Source organism: Coregonus lavaretus (genome assembly GCF_964263955.1).
Source record: "Coregonus lavaretus genome assembly, chromosome: 33".
In the NCBI taxonomy this organism is placed as follows: Eukaryota; Metazoa; Chordata; class Actinopteri; order Salmoniformes; family Salmonidae; genus Coregonus; species Coregonus lavaretus.
In genome coordinates, this window is record NC_140020.1 from 3364745 (window position 1) to 3383509 (window position 18765).

The window sequence follows — 18765 nt, forward strand, 5'->3', positions numbered from 1 at the left end:
TGGTGCGAGGGGCCGGAACAGGCCGGACCGTATTGGGGACACACACCACTGGCTCTACCCCGGGATCTGGAACGGGCCGGACCGGACTGGTAACACACCCCAGTACCTCTCGCCGTGCCTATACACCTTCTTTCCCTACTTTGACCAGTGGCCCCCGTAACCTGGTGGCCTTCTGAATTCGCCCCTTTTCTGCCTCCGTCAGCCCCGTCGTCCATGCCCTGTGCCCCCCCCTAAAAATTTTTTGGGGTTGCCTCTCGTCCGTCCGACGCCGACACTGATTACGCCGTTGCTCCTCTCTCCGTCGCGCTTCTACCGTCTCACTCCATGGCCGGCGATCCATCCCGGCCAGGATTTCCTCCCAGGTCCAGGACCCCTGCCCGTCCAAGATCTGCTCCCACGTCCAGGCTGCCTGCTCCTGGACACGCTGCTTGGTCCTGGTATGGTGGGATCTTCTGTCACGATCGTCATATGGAGTAGACCAATGCGCAGCGTTAGTTGCGAACATACTTCTTTATTAAGTGAATAACGACAAAAACAACAAACACGATAACGTGACAGCCAACGGTCAAACACAAACCTAACTAGAACAAGATCCCACAACCACAAAGGGAAAACAGACAGTTTAAATATGGCTCCCAATCAGAGACAACCAGCCACAGCTGACACTCGTTGCCTCTGATTGGGAGTCACTCTGGCCAACATAGAAACAGACAAACCAGAACTCCCAACATAGAAATACACCACATAGAATGACCCCACCCTGGCTCAACATATAGAGTCCCAGAGCCCGGATGTGACACTCGGGACCTGCTCTCATGGAATAAATGTATCCAGCAGGTAACGTTTAAATTTTTCTGCACCGGTAGGCCTGTTCTGTCCCGAGTGGAAAGGTAGGCCTAACTTTTAAAAGTACCATGCTCAGATTCATAATGACGTCTCAGATTTAATTATTTGTAAAGAAGACACACTGATTTGGCATTGGAGAAATATGATAAGATGAACACATAGGCCTCTCTCTCTGTCCATTCTTAGCCTGTCATTTCAGTCATTTGTATTAAAAAAGATTCTGCTATAGAATGATGTAGAATTGCATGAAATGTTTATAAAAGGCAATTTTTTCTCGGACCTGCAAATATGATAATAGATTCATGCAACGCTTTTACTATAAAGGAGATATTTCCACCTCTACTCTTGTCCATGGTGGTCTGCAAGCCCACAACCTTCTGGCCCGCAGCCCTGTGCACTATAAAAATTCCTGCGTTGCCATGTAATGCTTACAGGATGAAGAACAGTTTATATACAGTGGGGGAAAAAAGTATTTAGTCAGCCACCAATTGTGCAAGTTCTCCCACTTAAAAAGATGAGAGAGGCCTGTAATTTTCATCATAGGTACACGTCAACTATGACAGACAAATTGAGAAGAAAAAAAATCCCGAAAATCACATTGTAGGATTTTTAATGAATTTATTTGCAAATTATGGTGGAAAATAAGTATTTGGTCACCTACAAACAAGCAAGATTTCTGGCTCTCACAGACCTGTAACTTCTTCTTTAAGAGGCTCCTCTGTCCTCCACTCGTTACCTGTATTAATGGCACCTGTTTGAACTTGTTATCAGTATAAAAGACACCTGTCCACAACCTCAAACAGTCACACTCCAAACTCCACTATGGCCAAGACCAAAGAGCTGTCAAAGGACACCAGAAACAATATTGTAGACCTGCACCAGGCTGGGAAGACTGAATCTGCAATAGGTAAGCAGCTTGGTTTGAAGAAATCAACTGTGGGAGCAATTATTAGGAAATGGAAGACATACAAGACCACTGATAATCTCCCTCGATCTGGGGCTCCACGCAAGATCTCACCCCGTGGGGTCAAAATGATCACAAGAACGGTGAGCAAAAATCCCAGAACCACACGGGGGGACCTAGTGAATGACCTGCAGAGAGCTGGGACCAAAGTAACAAAGCCTACCATCAGTAACACACTACGCCGCCAGGGACTCAAATCCTGCAGTGCCAGACGTGTCCCCCTGCTTAAGCCAGTACATGTCCAGGCCCATCTGAAGTTTGCTAGAATGCATTTGGATGATCCAGAAGAGGATTGGGAGAATGTCATATGTCATATGGTCAGATGAAACCAAAATAGAACTTGTCGTGTTTGGAGGACAAAGAATGCTGAGTTGCATCCAAAGAACACCATACCTACTGTGAAGCATGGGGGTGGAAACATCATGCTTTGGGGCTGTTTTTCTGCAAAGGGACCAGGACGACTGATCCGTGTAAAGGAAAGAATGAATGGGGCCATGTATCATGTGATTTTGAGTGAAAACCTCCTTCCATCAGCAAGGGCATTGAAGGTGAAACGTGGCTCGGTCTTTCAGCATGACAATGATCCCAAACACACCGCCCGGGCAACGAAGGAGTGGCTTCGTAAGAAGCATTTCAAGGTCCTGGAGTGGCCTAGCCAGTCTCCAGATCTCAACCCCATAGAAAATCTTTGGAGGGAGTTGAAAGTCCGTGTTGCCCAGCGACAGCCCCAAAACGTCACTGCTCTAGAGGAGATCTGCATGGAGGAATGGGCCAAAATACCAGCAACAGTGTGTGAAAACCTTGTGAAGACTTACAGAAAACGTTTGACCTGTGTCATTGCCAACAAAGGGTATATAACAAAGTATTGAGAAACTTTTGTTATTGACCAAATACTTATTTTCCACCATAATTTGCAAATAAATTCATAAAAAATCCTACAATGTGATTTTCTGGATTTTTTTTCCTCATTTTGTCTGTCATAGTTGACGTGTACCTATGATGAAAATTACAGGCCTCTCTCATCTTTTTAAGTGGGAGAACTTGCACAATTGGTGGCTGACTAAATACTTTTTTCCCCCACTGTAACTGCATATCTAAGACTCTGTTCTGTCCAAGAACCGAGGGTAAACGGTAGACGTTCTCTGCTATCCACTTTGTTTTGGTTATTATTTTGGGTATAGGGGGAGGGTCACTTTTTTTTGTTCAAGCGTTCAGGGAGGGTTCAGGTAAAATATGTTTTGCTGAAAGGAGGGCCATCCATTTTCTTTACAGAGAGGTCCGATTTTCTCCCATGTGACCTTTATTATAAATAACGTTCAGTCCCTTACATATTCCTGATTGGGTTGTCTTACACCATGAGGAGTAGATCTCTACCCATTACTCAGTCCATGTTTCCACTGTACTGCAGCCTGTAAGGGCCTCGCTTTCCCAATTTGTACTTTATCTAAAGGTTGTCATGTTTGGTTAAAGTCAACAAAGTCACAGCATGGGGAATGTGTTTGTAGTGGAGAAGCTAACTCTAAATCCAATCAACCCATTTTAAATGTTCTTCATGATCAATTGTATTGAGAGAAAGCACCTTTCTTATTGAGTGAACTTCTGCCACCTCTCTCCCTCTATAGTCTGTTTCCTACAGTGAAGGATTCTCCCAAGAGATCATACCTTACACTGTAAATGACTTTCCTCTGCTTTTTCAATGACTTCTCTTTCACTTCTCCATATAACGTTCACTCCCTATGCCAGTGTTTCCCTGGTCCTCCATTACCCCCAACAGTACACATTGTTGTTGTAGCCCTGGACAAGCACACCTCATTCAGCTCATTGAGGGCTTGATGATTGGTTGCCAAGTTGAATCAGGTGGCTTGTCCAGGGTGCTTGTCCAGTTTTGTCCTTAACTGCATAATGTTCATGACACACTCATATCCAAAGCGTTCTCCCAATTTGTAATTGTCTGCATCATTTCCAATCCCCCATATATTTTTGAAAATATATACAGTACCAGTCAAAGGTTTGGACACACCTACTCATTCAAGGGTTTTTCTTTATTTGTGGTAAAAAAAAATTACATTGTAGAATAATAGTGAAGACATCAACACTATGAAATAACACAAATGGAATCATGTAGTAACCAAAAAAGTGTTAAACGTATCAAAATATATTTTATATTTGAGATTCTTCAAAGGAGCCACCCTTTGCCTTGATGACAGCTTTGCACACGCTTCACATTCTCTCAACCAGCTTCATGAGGTAGTCACCTGGAATGCGTTTCAATTAACAGGTGTGCCTTGTTAAAAGTTAATTTGTGGAATTTCTTTCCTTAATGCGTTTGAGCCAATTGGTTGTGTTGTGACAAGGTAGGGGTGGTATACAGAAGATAGCCCTATTTGGTAAAAGACAAAGTCCATATTATGGCAAGAACAGCTCAAATAAGCCAAGAGAAACGACAGTCCTTCATTACTTTAAGACATGAAGTTCAGTCAATCCGGAAAATGTCAACAACTTTGAAAGTTTCTTCAAGTGCAGTCGCAAAAAACATCAAGCGGTATGATGAAACTGGCTCTCATGAGGACCGCCACAGGAAAGGCAGACCCAGAGTTACCTCTGCTGCAGAGGATACTTTCATTAGAGTTACCAGCCTCAGAAATTGCAGCCCAAATAAATGCTTCACAAAGTTCAAGTAACAAACACATCTTAACATCAACCGAATTGCTGCAAAGAAACCACTACTAAAGGACACCAATAAGAAGAAGAGACTTACTTGGGCCAAGAAACACGAGCAATGGACATTAGACCGGTGGAAATATGTCCTTTGGTCTGGAGTCCAAATTTGAGATTTTTGGTTCCAACCGCCGTGTCATTGTGAGACACGGTGTGGGTGAACAGATGATCTCCGCATGTGTGGTTCCCACCATGAAGCATGGAGGAGGAGGTGTGATGGTGTGGGGGTGCTTGCTGGTGACACTGTCTGCGATTTATTTAGAATTCAAGGCACACTTAACCAGCATGGCTACCACAGCATTCTGCAGCGATATGCCATCCCATCTGGTTTGCTCTCAGTGGGACCTACATTTGTTTTTCAACAGGACAATGACCCAACACACCTCCAGGCTGTGTAAGGGCTAATTTACCCAGAAGGAGAGTGATGGAGTGCTGCATCAGATGACCTGTCCTCCACAATCACCCGACCTCAACCCAATTGAGATGGTTTGGAATGAGTTGGACCGCAGAGGGAAGGAAAAGCAGCCAACAAGTGCTCCGCATATGTGGGAACACCTTCAAGACTGTTGGAAAAGCATTCCAGGTGAAGCTGGTTGAGAGAATGCCAAGAGTGTGCAAAGCTGTCATCAAGGCAAAGGGTGGCTACTTTGAAAAATCTAAAATATATTTTGTTTAACACTTTTTTGGTTACTACATGATTCCATATTTGTTATTTCATAGTTTTGAAGTCTTCACTATTATTCTACAATGTAGAAAATAGTACAAATAAAGAAAAAGCCTTGAATAAGAGGTGTGTCCAAACTTCTGACTGGTACTGTATATAAATGATATATTTGTGTGTGTATATATATATATATATATATATATATATACAGTGGGGAGAACAATTATTTGATACACTGCCGATTTTGCAGGTTTTCCTACTTACAAAGCATGTAGAGGTCTGTAATTTTTATCATAGGTACTCTTCAACTGTGAGAGACGGAATCTAAAACAAAAATCCAGAAAATCACATTGTATGATTTTTAAGTAATTAATTTGCATTTTATTGCATGACATAAGTATTTGATACATCAGAAAAGCAGAACTTAATATTTGGTACAGAAACCTTTGTTTGCAATTACAGAGATCATACGTTTCCTGTAGGTCTTGACCAGGTTTGCACACACTGCAGCAGGGATTTTGGCCCACTCCTCCATACAGACCTTCTCCAGATCCTTCATGTTTCGGGGCTGTCGCTGGGCAATACAGACTTTCAGCTCCCTTCAAATATTTTCTATTGGGTTCAAGTCTGGAGACTGGCTAGGCCACTCCAGGACCTTGAGATGCTTCTTACGGAGCCACTCCTTAGTTGCCCTGGCTGTGTGTTTCAGGTCGTTGTCATGCTGGAAGACCCAGCCACGACCCATCTTCAATGCTCTTACTGAGGGAAGGAGGTTGTTGGCCAAGATCTCGCGATACATGGCCCCATCCATCCTCCCCTCAATACGTTGCAGTCGTCCTGTCCCCTTTGCAGAAAAGCATCCCCAAAGAATGATGTTTCCACCTCCATGCTTCACGGTTGGGATGGTGTTCTTGGGGTTGTACTCATCCTTCTTCTTCCTCCAAACACGACGAGTGGAGTTTAGACCAAAAAGCTATATTTTTGTCTCATCAGACCACATGACCTTCTCCCATTCCTCCTCTGGATCATCCAGATGGTCATTGGCAAACTTCAGACGGGCCTGGACATGCGCTGGCTTGAGCAGGTGGACCTTGCGTGCGCTGCAGGATTTTAATCCATGACGGCATAGTGTGTTACTGGAGCTCCTGAGTGGCGCAGTGGTCTAAGGCACTGCATCGCAGTGCTACCTGTGCTACTAGAGATCCTGGTTCGAATACAGGCTCTGTCGCAGCCGGCCGCGACCGGGAGACTCATGGGCGGCGCACAATTGGCCCAGCGTCGTCCAGGGTAGGGGAGGGAATGGCCGGCAGGGATGTAGCTCAGTTGATAGAGCATGGCGTTTGCAACGCCAGGGTTGTGGGTTTGTTTCCCATGGGGGGCTAGTGTAAAAAAAAAAAATGTATTCACTAACTGTAAGTCGCTCTGGATAAGAGCGTCTGCTAAATGACTAAAATGTAAAATGTAAATGTTACTAATGGTTTTCTTTGAGACTGTGGTCCCAGCTCTCTTCAGGTCATTGACCAGGTCCTGCCGTGTAGTTCTGGGTTGATCCCTCACCTTCCTCATGATCATTGATGCCCCACGAGGTGAGATCTTGCATGGAGCCCCAGACCGAGGGTGATTGACCGTCATCTTGAACTTCTTCCATTTGCTAATAATTGCGCCAACAGTTGTTGCCTTCTCACCAAGCTGCTTGTCTATTGTCCTGTAGCCCATCCCAGCCTTGTGCAGGTCTAAATATTTTATCCTTGATGTCCTTACACAGCTCTCTGGTCTTGGCAATTGTGGAGCGGTTGGAGTCTGTTTGATTGAGTGTGTGGACAGGTGTCTTTTATACAGGTAACGAGTTCAAACAGGTGCAGTTAATACAGGTAATGAGTGGAGAACAGGAGGGCTTCTTAAAGAAAAACTAACAGGTCTGTGAGAGCCGGAATTCTTGCTGGTTGGTAGGTGATCAAATACTAATGTCATGCAATAAAATGCAAATTAATTACTTAACAATCATACAATGTGATTTTCTGGATTTTTGTTTTAGATTCCATCTCTCACAGTTGAAGTGTACATATGATAAAAAATGACAGACCTCGAAATGCTTTGTAAGTAGGAAAACCTGCAAAACCGGCAGTGTATCAAATACTTGTTCTCCCCACTGTATATATATTCCCTTTATTATGTTCCCCTCCTCTAAACTAATGGATAGCACTTAGGCTTCTACTTCCAGCTTATACATACTATATACATTTTATGTACAGAGTATATTTTCCAATAGATTTCTCTTGTTTGTTTTCAGCTACCCTCAACCCCTCCCATCTATCTCTGAACACCATCCAGTTAAATTTGCCAATATATTTTTCAACTGTGATGTTTCACAAAAGTTCTGAACTTTTCTATTTTTGTAGATTCTACATATTGTAAATTAAAGATAAATATTTTTTCTAAGAGTATTATTATATTGCTCGATTGACTATGACTTTTTAAATCACCCAGCAGTGCTATTTGCAGAGTTAGCTCCAGGTAAATGTTGCAATTCTTCAGCCATTCCTAAACCTGCGACCAAAAACAAGCTACATATGGACAGTACCAAAACAAGTGATCTAATGATTCTGTCTCTTTGCAGAAAAATCTGCAGAGCTGGGATGGTTGTATCATCCATATACAGTGGGGAGAACAAGTATTTGATACACTGCCGATTTTGCAGGTTTTCCTACTTACAAAGCATGTAGAGGTCTGTAATTTTTATCATAGGTACACTTCAACTGTGAGAGACTGAATCTAAAACAAAAATCCAGAAAATCACATTGTATGATTAAGTAATTAATTTGCATTTTATTGCATGACATAAGTATTTGATCACCTACCAACCAGTAAAAATTCCGGCTCTCACAGACCTGTTAGTTTTTCTTTAAGAAGCCCTCCTGTTCTCCACTCATTACCTGTATTAACTACACATGTTTGAACTCGTTACCTGTATAAAAGACACCTGTCCACACAATCAATCAAACAGACTCCAACCTCTCCACAATGGCCAAGACCAGAGAGCTGTGTAAGGACATCAGGGATAAAATTGTAGACCTGCACAAGGCTGGGATGGGCTACAGGACAATAGGCAATCAGCTTGGTGAGAAGGCAACAACTGTTGGCGCAATTATTAGAAAATGGAAGAAGTTCAAGATGACGGTCAATTACCCTCGGTCTGGGGCTCCATGCAAGATCTCACCTCGTGGGGCATCAATGATCATGAGGAAGGTGAGGGATCAGCCCAGAACTACACGGCAGGACCTGGTTAATGACCTGAAGAGAGCTGGGACCACAGTCTCAAAGAAAACCATTAGTAACACACTACGCCGTCATGGATTAAAATCCTGCAGCGCACGCAAGGTCCCCCTGCTCAAGCCAGCGCATGTCCAGGCCCGTCTGAAGTTTGCCAATGACCATCTGGATGATCCAGAGGAGGAATGGGAGAAGGTCATGTGGTCTGATGAGACAAAAATATAGCTTTTTGGTCTAAACTCCACTCGCCATGTTTGGAGGAAGAAGAAGGATGAGTACAACCCCAAGAACACCATCCCAACCATGAAGTATGGAGGTGGAAACATCATTCTTTGGGGATGCTTTTCTGCAAAGGGGACAGGACGACTGCACCGTATTGAGGGGAGGATGGATGGGGCCATGTATCGCGAGATCTTGGCCAACAACCTCCTTCCCTCAGTAAGAGCATTGAAGATGGGTCGTGGCTGGGTCTTCCAGCATGACAACGACCCGAAACACACAGCCAGGGCAACTAAGGAGTGGCTCCATAAGAAGCATCTCAAGGTCCTGGAGTGGCCTAGCCAGTCTCCAGACCTGAACCCAATAGAAAATCTTTGGAGGAAGCTGAAAGTCTGTATTGCCCAGTGACAGCCCCGAAACCTGAATGATCTGGAGAAGGTCTATATGGAGGAGTGGGCCAAAATCCCTGCTGCAGTGTGTGCAAACCTGGTCAAGACCTACAGGAAACGTATGATCTCTGTAATTGCAAACAAAGGTTTCTGTACCAAATATTAAGTTCTGCTTTTCTGATGTATCAAATACTTATGTCATGCAATAAAATGCAAATTAATTACTTAAAAATCATACAATGTGATTTTCTGGATTTTTGTTTTAGATTCCGTCTCTCACAGTTGAAGTGTACCTATGATACAAATTACAGACCTCTACATGCTTTGTAAGTAGGAAAACCTGCAAAATCGGCAGTGTATCAAATACTTGTTCTCCCCACTGTATATAACATTCTATTAGTTGCAAGAATTTTGTATAATAATTTAAATGGGAAAACTGTTCAATTGTTCTCCCAAGTTAGACTAAGCCCATTGGAATGCATGAGATTCTCTTCTGTAGCCCACATGGAAAGCGGTTGAAAACCACCACCATCTGGGTAATTTTATGACTTGGCAGACTCCAGGCAGTCTTTAAATCAAATCACTCATGTAGCTTAAACTGCAGCTGTGGACGGATTCTCCTAAACTCTATTTATTTAGACTTGTCTCTAAACCTTAGTGGGGAATATAAACAGGTCAAAACATTTGGTTTACTGATGTTTAGTTACTGTGAAAGTAAATCATGTTTTGACCAAAATGGAGGATAAAGTCAATCATTTTGATTTGATTCAGCTCTATTTGTAACTAGGAATTTTCATCCATTGACAATTTTCACAAGTTTCAGGAACTATATATGCAAATTGTAGTTACTTAAATGCTTTCAACATAAATACCTGTATTTCCAGTCTTTTAATAACTGCAGGTCTTCACAAACGTAATCTTTTAAGTCCTCTTAATGAGTTTGCTACAATGTATACTTTGTTTATATTTTAATTCCTGTAAAAGCAAGTCCCACATATAGCTTTCCACTTCAGCCCCCTGAAGTCAAACCATTGCCCAACCCACTCAACAGATATTAGTATCAAATCAAATCCAACTTTATTTAAAGTGAATGTAAACATCCCAAATATGTAAAGTAGCCATAATACAGTAAATGGAAGACATTAAATACATGAAAGTATGCATAATTTGACCTTTCCACTGTCCACAGGGGTCCAAAAGGAGCTGGCTGAGTAAGGTCCTCCCTAAAATTGCGGAGGTGGTCAGACTACAGGACCCAGGAAGCATCCAGCTGGAGATCGTCACCCTGGCTAGGGACTACCCAGACCTTAGGTGAGACAGACAGACAGATCCTCCACACAAGGCTAAAGACATAGATGGAGAGCTTACCTACAGTGCATTCGGACAGTATTTAGACCCTTTTACTTTTCCCACATTTTGTTATGTTACAGCCTTATTCTACCCACAATTCCCCATAATGACAAAACAAAAACAGGTTTTTTGAAATGTTTGCAAATGTATTCAGATCCTTTACTCAGTACTTTGTTGAAGCACCTTTTGCAGCGATTACAGCCTGGAGTCTTCTTGGGTAGGACGCTACAAGCTTGGCACACCTGTATTGGGGAGTTTCTCCCTTTCTTCTTTGCAGATCCTCTCATGCTCTGTCAGGTTGGATGGGGAGCGTCGCTGCACAGCTATTTTCAGGTCTCTCCAGAGATGTTCAATCAGGTTTAAGTCCGGGCTCTGGCTGGGCCACTCAAGGACATTCAGAGACTTGTCCCGAAGCCACTCCTGCGTTGTCTTGGCTGTGTGCTTAGGGTCGTTGTCCTGTTGGAAGGTGAACCTTCACCCCAGTCTGAGGTCCTGAGTGCTCTGGAGCAGGTTTTCATCAAGGATCTCTCTATACTTTGCTCCGTTCATCTTTCCCTCAATCCTGACTAGTCTCCCAGTCCCTGCCACTGAAAAACATCCCAACAGCATGATGCTGCCACCACCATGGTTCTCCCATCTCCCCAGAGGAACTCTGGAGCTCTGTCAGAGTGACCATCAGGTTCTTGGTCACCTCCCTGACCAAGGCCCTTCTCCCCCAATTGCTCAGTTTGGCCAGGAGGCCAGCTCTAGGAAGAGTCTTGGTGGCTCCAAACTTCTTTCATTTAAGAATGATGGAGGCCACTGTGTTCTTGGGGACCTTCAATGCTGCAGACATTTTTGGGTACCCTTCCCCAGGTCTGTGCATCGACACAATCCTGTCTTGGAGCTCTACCGACAATTCCTTCGACCTCATGGCTTGGTTTTTGCTCTGACATGCACTGTCAACTGTGGGACCTTATATAGACAGGTGTGTGCCTTTCCAAATCATGTCCAATCAATTGAATTTATGGCAAGTGGACTCCAATCAATTTGTAGAAACATCAAGGGTGATCAATGGAAACAGGATGCACCTGAGCTCAATTTCGAATATCATAGCAAAGGGTCTGAATACTTATGTAAATAATAATAATAATAATGTAAATAAGGTATCTGTTTTTTATTTTAATACATTTGTTGTTGTTTTTAAACAAAAAAAAAACGTGTTTTCGCCCAGATGAGGAAAATAATTAATTTAATCAATTTTAGAATAAGTCTGTAAAGGAACAAAATGTGGGAAAATGTAAGGGGTCTGAATACATTCACAGAATCACAGAACTCCAGTCACATTACCTGGTACTACTTTCACAGCACCCCAGTCACATGACCTGGTACTACTTTTACAGTTCCCCAGTCACATGACCTGGTACTACTTTCACAGTACCCCAGTCACATGACCTGGTACTACTTTTACAGTACCCCAGTCACATGACCTGGTACTACTTTTACAGTACCCCAGTCACATGACCTGGTACTACTTTCACAGCACCACAGTCACATGACCTGGTACTACTTTCACAGTACTCTAGTCACATGACGCAGGACTAACATAAAATGGGTCCGTCAGATTAAATGTGGGGTTCGCCTAATGTGAAAGGCATGTCTGTGGGTACATCTTTCATATTTCACATAAGCAGCAACGCCATTATAAAAGTTGTGTGGCCTTAATCCTTAAATGCTGAACACAGATGTTTGGGCAAAATTTGATCTCAACATCTCTGGTTGCACTTTCTTTGCCATCTGCTTTGTCTAAACTTGTCCTTTCATGATGTTGTTCATGCTCAAAAGAGGGAGGGAGGGAGGGAGGGAGGGAGGGAGGAAGATACACAGAGAAGGGGTGTAATATGACTCCTGTCTGATGTCTAGGACCGGCCAGCGATCCCTGCTATCCCCAGCACTGTGCAGTGGAAGAATACAGGCCAGGGCTAGATATGCATCCCAAATGGCACCCCATTCCCGTCATAGCGCTCTAAAATTAACTGTTTTCAACTATGTTGATCAACTATAACGGACTAAATTAACTGTTTTGAACTATGTTGATCAACTATAACGGACTAAATTAACTGTTTTGAACTATGTTGATCAACTATAACGGACTAAATTAACTGTTTTGAACTATGTTGATCAACTATAACGGACTAAATTAACTGTTTTGAACTATGTTGATCAACTATAACAGACTAAATTAACTGTTTTGAACTATGTTGATCAACTATAACGGACTAAATTAACTGTTTTGAACTATGTTGATCAACTATAACGGACTAAATTAACTGTTTTCAACTATGTTGATCAACTATAACAGACTAAATTAACTGTTTTGAACTATGTTGATCAACTATAACGGACTAAATTAACTGTTTTGAACTTTGTTGATGAACTATAGTGTTTTTTGCTCTTCCACCTTTCTCAGTTGGAGGCATATCTCGGCCCTGCTCTTCCTCAAAGCCAACCTATCCACGGCTGATGTTGATGGCATCAAAGAGAGCCTGGTAGAGAACCGTCCTACAGTCAACTCCTCCAATACCAACCCACCATTCTTCTCCAAGGTCCCAGCAGTCAAAACTTGGTACATGCCATCTGAATTACGAAAATACGTCATATAACCAGATTACAACTAGCTGGTCTCTGTTACAACCAGGTAAAGACGTCTTTCTTGGTTGTTATCTTGTCATCTAACCAGATTATAAAGAGTCCTTTGCTTTCCATAAAATATGTAATAATAATGTCTTTGCAACTACCGTATTTTCCGCACTATAAGGCGCACCGGAGTATAAGCCGCAGCAGCTAAATTGAATGATGTGTACATATATAAGCCGCACTGGACTATAAGCCGCAGGTGTTTTAATGTTTAATTACCATATGTAAGGGTTCGTGCACAAAGGGGATTGTCGGGAAAGAGATGGCTGCTTGAGGAAGCTCCCATTTATTAACATTTCAACAAACAAGTTGCATATTTGCATAACGTATTCAAGTGTTACCATTTAGTGCAATAGTAGCTACAGAACATATACTGTGCTGTGTAAACGGTACTGTATCACATAGCGTTTCAGACACACAAACTTTTCAACTTTCAAACTTAAACGGTGCGCTCCCAGCGCACATACCGGCAGTGATCTACAGCAGTGGTTTTCAACCAGTGGTCCTTGAGGGAGTGCTAGGGGTTCCCCAGCAAAATTAGTTAATAGCGTCACAATCATTTAACCACTTAACTTTGGTTATTTTTGAAAAACCTTGAAAAAGTGTGCACATCTTTGAATATTTATCTACATTATAGCCTACAGTAGTACCATAACAAAAAAACAAAGCTTACAGCGCTTGACGAGGCAATATCAATGGCTAAATTAAATGTTTTTTTTTTAAAAGTGCAAAATAAAGTGCCTGTAACACGACAGTAAGCGCGTAAGCCTAAAGTTGCAGCAACACGGCTGCTTAAAATATACGGTAATCAGCCTACCAGAAAAGTCATTAATCCTCGTCTTCATCTTTTAGGCTAAGGTGCAGTACACGGCTGTAACCAGAAAAGTCAAGTCATTAATCCTCATCTCCGTCTTCTTCCTGCGTACTAAAACCACCAAAGTCCTCATCTTCAGTGTCGGAAACTAACAGGCTCAGGGTGGCTTCGTCAGCCACTCTCCTCTCTCCTTCGTTGTCGCTCTCAAAACCAACGAACTCCTCTTCGTCACTGTCGGAATCGAACAGCCTCTGAAGGGCCTCAGCTGTGGCGGCGTCCTCCTCTTCATCACGCAGCAGTCCAGCCTTTCGGAACCCGTTAATGATCGTGGATGTTTTGACACTCCTCCACGCTATCAGGATCCACTCGCAAACTTGAGCGAAAGTTGCTTTTCGCATGCGACCAGTTTTGGTGAATGATTTATCGCCGCTAGTCATCCACGCCTCCTACTGAACGCGTAGTGCCACTTTGAACGCACGATTGACACTGATGTCGAGTGGCTGCAGATGCTTCGTTGTGCCCCCAGGAATCACAGCTGGAATCGAGTTTGTGCTCTTGATGGCTGCTTTCACATAATCCGTTATATGGGCCCTCATGCTGTCCAAAACGAGCAAAGCTTTTTTTTGGCGAAATAATCCTCCAGGGCGCTTGACGTAGCACTCATTCAGCCACTCATTCATTACGCTTTCCATCATCCACCCTTTCTTGTTGACTTTAAAGGAGATGCCGTTCAGGATCTTTTCTTTTGGCATTGTAATCCGCTTAAAAATCACCATTGGCGGAAGCTTTAATCCAGATGCTGTGCAGCAAAGAACACAAGTGAAATTCGTTCTCTCGTGGACAGTGGTTCTCAACGTGATGGACGATTCACCTTTCTTGTTAACAGTCCTAGTGAGAGGCAGGTCAAACGTCAAAGGCACTTCATCCATATTTATGATCTGGTCTGGTCCGATGGAATATTCCTCTATCTTTCTTTGTGTGAATTCGCCGAAGTTTGTTATTATTTCCTGGTAGTCGGGAGGGAGTTGCTGACACACAGTCGTCAGCGCCCTGATGGACAGTCCCTTTCGTCTCATAAATCTGAAACACCAGGATGGTCCACCTCTAAAATGTTAAATTTTGATTTCGGTGGCGACTGTTTCAGCTTTCAGTCGGATCTGTACGGTGGAAACACCTCGGCCGTCTGCTCTCTGTGTGTTCACCCAATCTTCAAGAAAGTCTTCAAGTTCGGGCCATCTGCTTTTATTACCTCTGAAAGCTTTTTTTTGACTTTTTGCATTGAGACAGTTCTTCCCGCTGGCGTCGCCAACGTCTCACCATTGACTCATTGATGCCAAGGCTACATGCGGCAGCTCTATTTCCTTCTTTTACAGCCAGATTGACTGCCTTTAACTTAAAAGCTGCATCATATGCATTTCTACGTTTGTTTTCCATAATGAGGGTTTGTGCATGAAAACTTCCTTTGAACAAACTGTCTCGCTCTCGTCATGTCTGTCTGTCTTGCCTCTCGTTCTGTCTCTCGTTCTGTCTCTCGTACCACTCTCGGTTCCACTTTTACTTTTGCGCGCTACCTGTCTCACTCTTTTCCGGCCTCCAGCTTTTCCTGCTGGAGCCCGCCGCTTAAAGGTGGGGGGGCGCGGACCGGTCATAGAGCCCATAGAGTTAAAGTTGGTGGACTGTAACCTGTAAAATCCATAGATTTAGGAGGTCTTCTAGTGGCCGTTAGCTGTAAAAATCCATAGATTAGCCACACCGTTATATAAGCCGCAGGGAAAAGCTGTTTTGCTTAGTGGGCTGCTAGTGAAATGGTTTAAGAAAATGGTGATTCACCTCAAAGGGAATGGGTCTAAGCATTTCACTGTTAGTCTACACCAGTTGTTTATGAAGTATGTGACAAATAAAATTGAAAATGTAAAGATTTAAAGATTACAATACTTTATTTTTCTGTGCGATCACAAATGATTTTCTTCTCTTTGTAGCCAGATGTGCAGTGGATTTCTGAATGCCTTTTATTTTAGTAGACTGTGGAAACTCACAATTTATTGGACTGTATACTATTCACTTATAATGCCTGAAATATGAAAGCAAGTGTTCAATGTCAATATATATCAAATGTGGAATAAATTAAATTGTTTCAATGGATGACTTCAGTTTGACGACTCAGTTTGACGACTCAGTTTGACTCATGACTCACATGTTTTCCAGTAAAACAAAACTACAAAAACCCTGATGACATCATCTTTATTTAGAGAACGCCAGCCCCCTGGACATGTATGATGAGAGGGTCCATTGTCAAAGTATGCATGTGTGAATGCGTTACACCCCGTCCACAACAGTTTCTCAAAATTACCTCATTGTTGTTTGGAACCAACAAGTAACTCCTCACACAACCCACGTATTCATCAATGACTGCCCCCAGCCAAGTGTCAATATGTCACCATTGCACTGACAATAGCTACTCCCCCATGCTTCTTCATAACTCAAATTTATGCATCCCAAATGGCACACTATTCCCTTCATAGTGCACTACTTTTGACCCTATGGGCCCTGGTCAAAAGTAGTGCACTAAATAGAGAATAGTGTGCCATTTGGCATACTCCCCATATGATTTACTACCATACTCCCATACAAAGGCACTTTGTTAATGACTCCACTGCACACAGCCGCTCTCTGTCCTCCCCTCAGTACTGTGAATACCCCTTGAGCTATGTAATAACAACAGGCTCTTCTGGCTTAAATTGAATCACTGCAAGTGTCAAGCGTCAAGTATCAAAAATTGTATCAAAGTTACTCAAAGTCAAATAAAAGTGTCAGGATACTATGACATACCCCTTCACATTACCATGACATACCCCTTCACGTTACCATGACATGCCCCTTCACGTTACCACACTGTACAGTTGATGCTTCCCTAACCATATATACATTATCATTTAAATATATTAAAGGGGAAATCTGCTGTTCAAACAATAACAAAGTATAGTTTTAACCATGTTTTAAGGCTATACAGTGTTCGTTTACAATTGTATTGTTTACATTTTCATGTTAGTCATTTAGCAGATGTTCTTATCCAGAGCGACTTACAGGTAGCGCATTCATCTTAAGATAGCTAGGTGGGACAACCACATTATCTCAATCATAGTTAGTACATTTTTCCTCAATAAAGTAGCTATTAGCAAAGTTAGTGCTGGGGGGGGGGGGGGGGAGACAAGTGTGAGTTTATGAATGGCAAAACACATTTTGGGTGGGGGGGAGGGGTGATGAAGGGGTGCGGGGTTATTTGAAGAGGTAGGGTTTCAGATGTTTTCGGAAGATGGACAGGGACTCTGCTGTCCTAGCTTCAGGGGGAAGCTGGTTCCTCCATTGGGGTGCCAGGACAGAGAAGAGCTTTGAGCTGGCTGAGAGGAGCTGTCCTCCCGTAGGTGTGGGAGGGCCAAGAGACCAGAGGTGGCAGAACGGAGTGCTTGGGTTGGGGTGTAGGGTTTGAGCATAGCCTGAAGGTAGGGAGGGGCAGTTCCTCTTGCTGCTCCGTAGGCAAGCATCATGGTCTTGTAGTGGATGCGAGCTTCATCTGGAAGCCAGTGGAGTGTGCGGAGGAGCGGGATGACATGGGAGAACTTGGGAAGGTTGAACACAAGGCGGTCTGCGGTGTTCTGGATAAGTTGCTGTGTTTGATGGCAGAAGTGGGGAGCCCAGCCAACAGCGAGTGGTTGAGTGTCATCCACATAGCAATGATAGGATAGATGTTTATAAGTTACTCAATCTGGTAGAGTATCAAAGGTATCTGAGTAGGTTGCTTGAAATGTTCTGCTACAGAAACGAGTGCCAGAAAAGTGGATTCCTGGATTAGCATCTTGCAGATGTCTGTAATGTGTTCCAGATACAGTGGGGAGAACAAGTATTTGATACACTGCCGATTTTGCAGGTTTTCCTACTTACAAAGCATGTAGAGGTCTGTAATTTTTATCATAGGTACGCTTCAACTGTGAGAGACGGAATCTAAAACAAAAATCCAGAAAATCACATTGTATGATTTTTAAGTAATTAATTTGCATTTTATTGCATGACATAAGTATTTGATCACCTACCAACCAGTAAGAATTCCGGCTCTCACAGACCTGTTAGTTTTTCTTTAAGAAGCCCTCCTGTTCTCCACTCATTACCTGTATTAACTGCACCTGTTTGAACTCGTTACCTGTATAAAAGACACCTGTCCACACACTCAATCAAACAGACTCCAACCTCTCCACAATGGCCAAGACCAGAGAGCTGTGTAAGAACATCAGGGATAAAATTGTAGACCTGCACAAGGCTGGGATGGGCTACAGGACAATAGGCAAGCAGCTTGGTGAGAAGGCAACAACTGTTGGCGCAATTATTAGAAAATGGAAGAAGTTCAAGATGACGGTCAATCACCCTCAGTCTGGGGCTCCATGCAAGATCTCACCTCGTGGGGCATCAATGATCATGAGGAAGGTGAGGGATCAGCCCAGAACTACACGGCAGGACCTGGTTAATGACCTGAAGAGAGCTGGGACCACAGTCTCAAAGAAAACCATTAGTAACACACTACGCCGTCATGGATTAAAATCCTGCAGCGCACGCAAGGTCCCCCTGCTCAAGCCAGCGCATGTCCAGGCCCGTCTGAAGTTTGCCAATGACCATCTGGATGATCCAGAGGAGGAATGGGAGAAGGTCATGTGGTCTGATGAAACAAAAATATAGCTTTTTGGTCTAAACTCCACTCGCCATGTTTGGAGGAAGAAGAAGGATGAGTACAACCCCAAGAACACCATCCCAACCGTGAAGCATGGAGGTGGAAACATCATTCTTTGGGGATGCATTTCTGCAAAGG

The 18765-nt window shown here is 43.2% G+C and overlaps 1 protein-coding gene across 1 annotated transcript in view; it reads left to right on the forward strand.

Annotated features, from left to right (window-relative positions):
- Positions 1-13749, forward strand: part of tnfaip2a (tumor necrosis factor, alpha-induced protein 2a) — a 31004-nt gene extending 17255 nt beyond the window's left edge. The window contains exons 9-10 of the mRNA XM_084150847.1: positions 10260-10381; positions 12870-13749. Of these exons, the coding sequence (XP_084006973.1) occupies positions 10260-10381; positions 12870-13062 (315 nt within the window). The 3' untranslated portion in view covers positions 13063-13749. The remainder of the gene's footprint in view (positions 1-10259; positions 10382-12869) is intronic.
- Positions 13750-18765: the final 5016 nt, after the last annotated feature.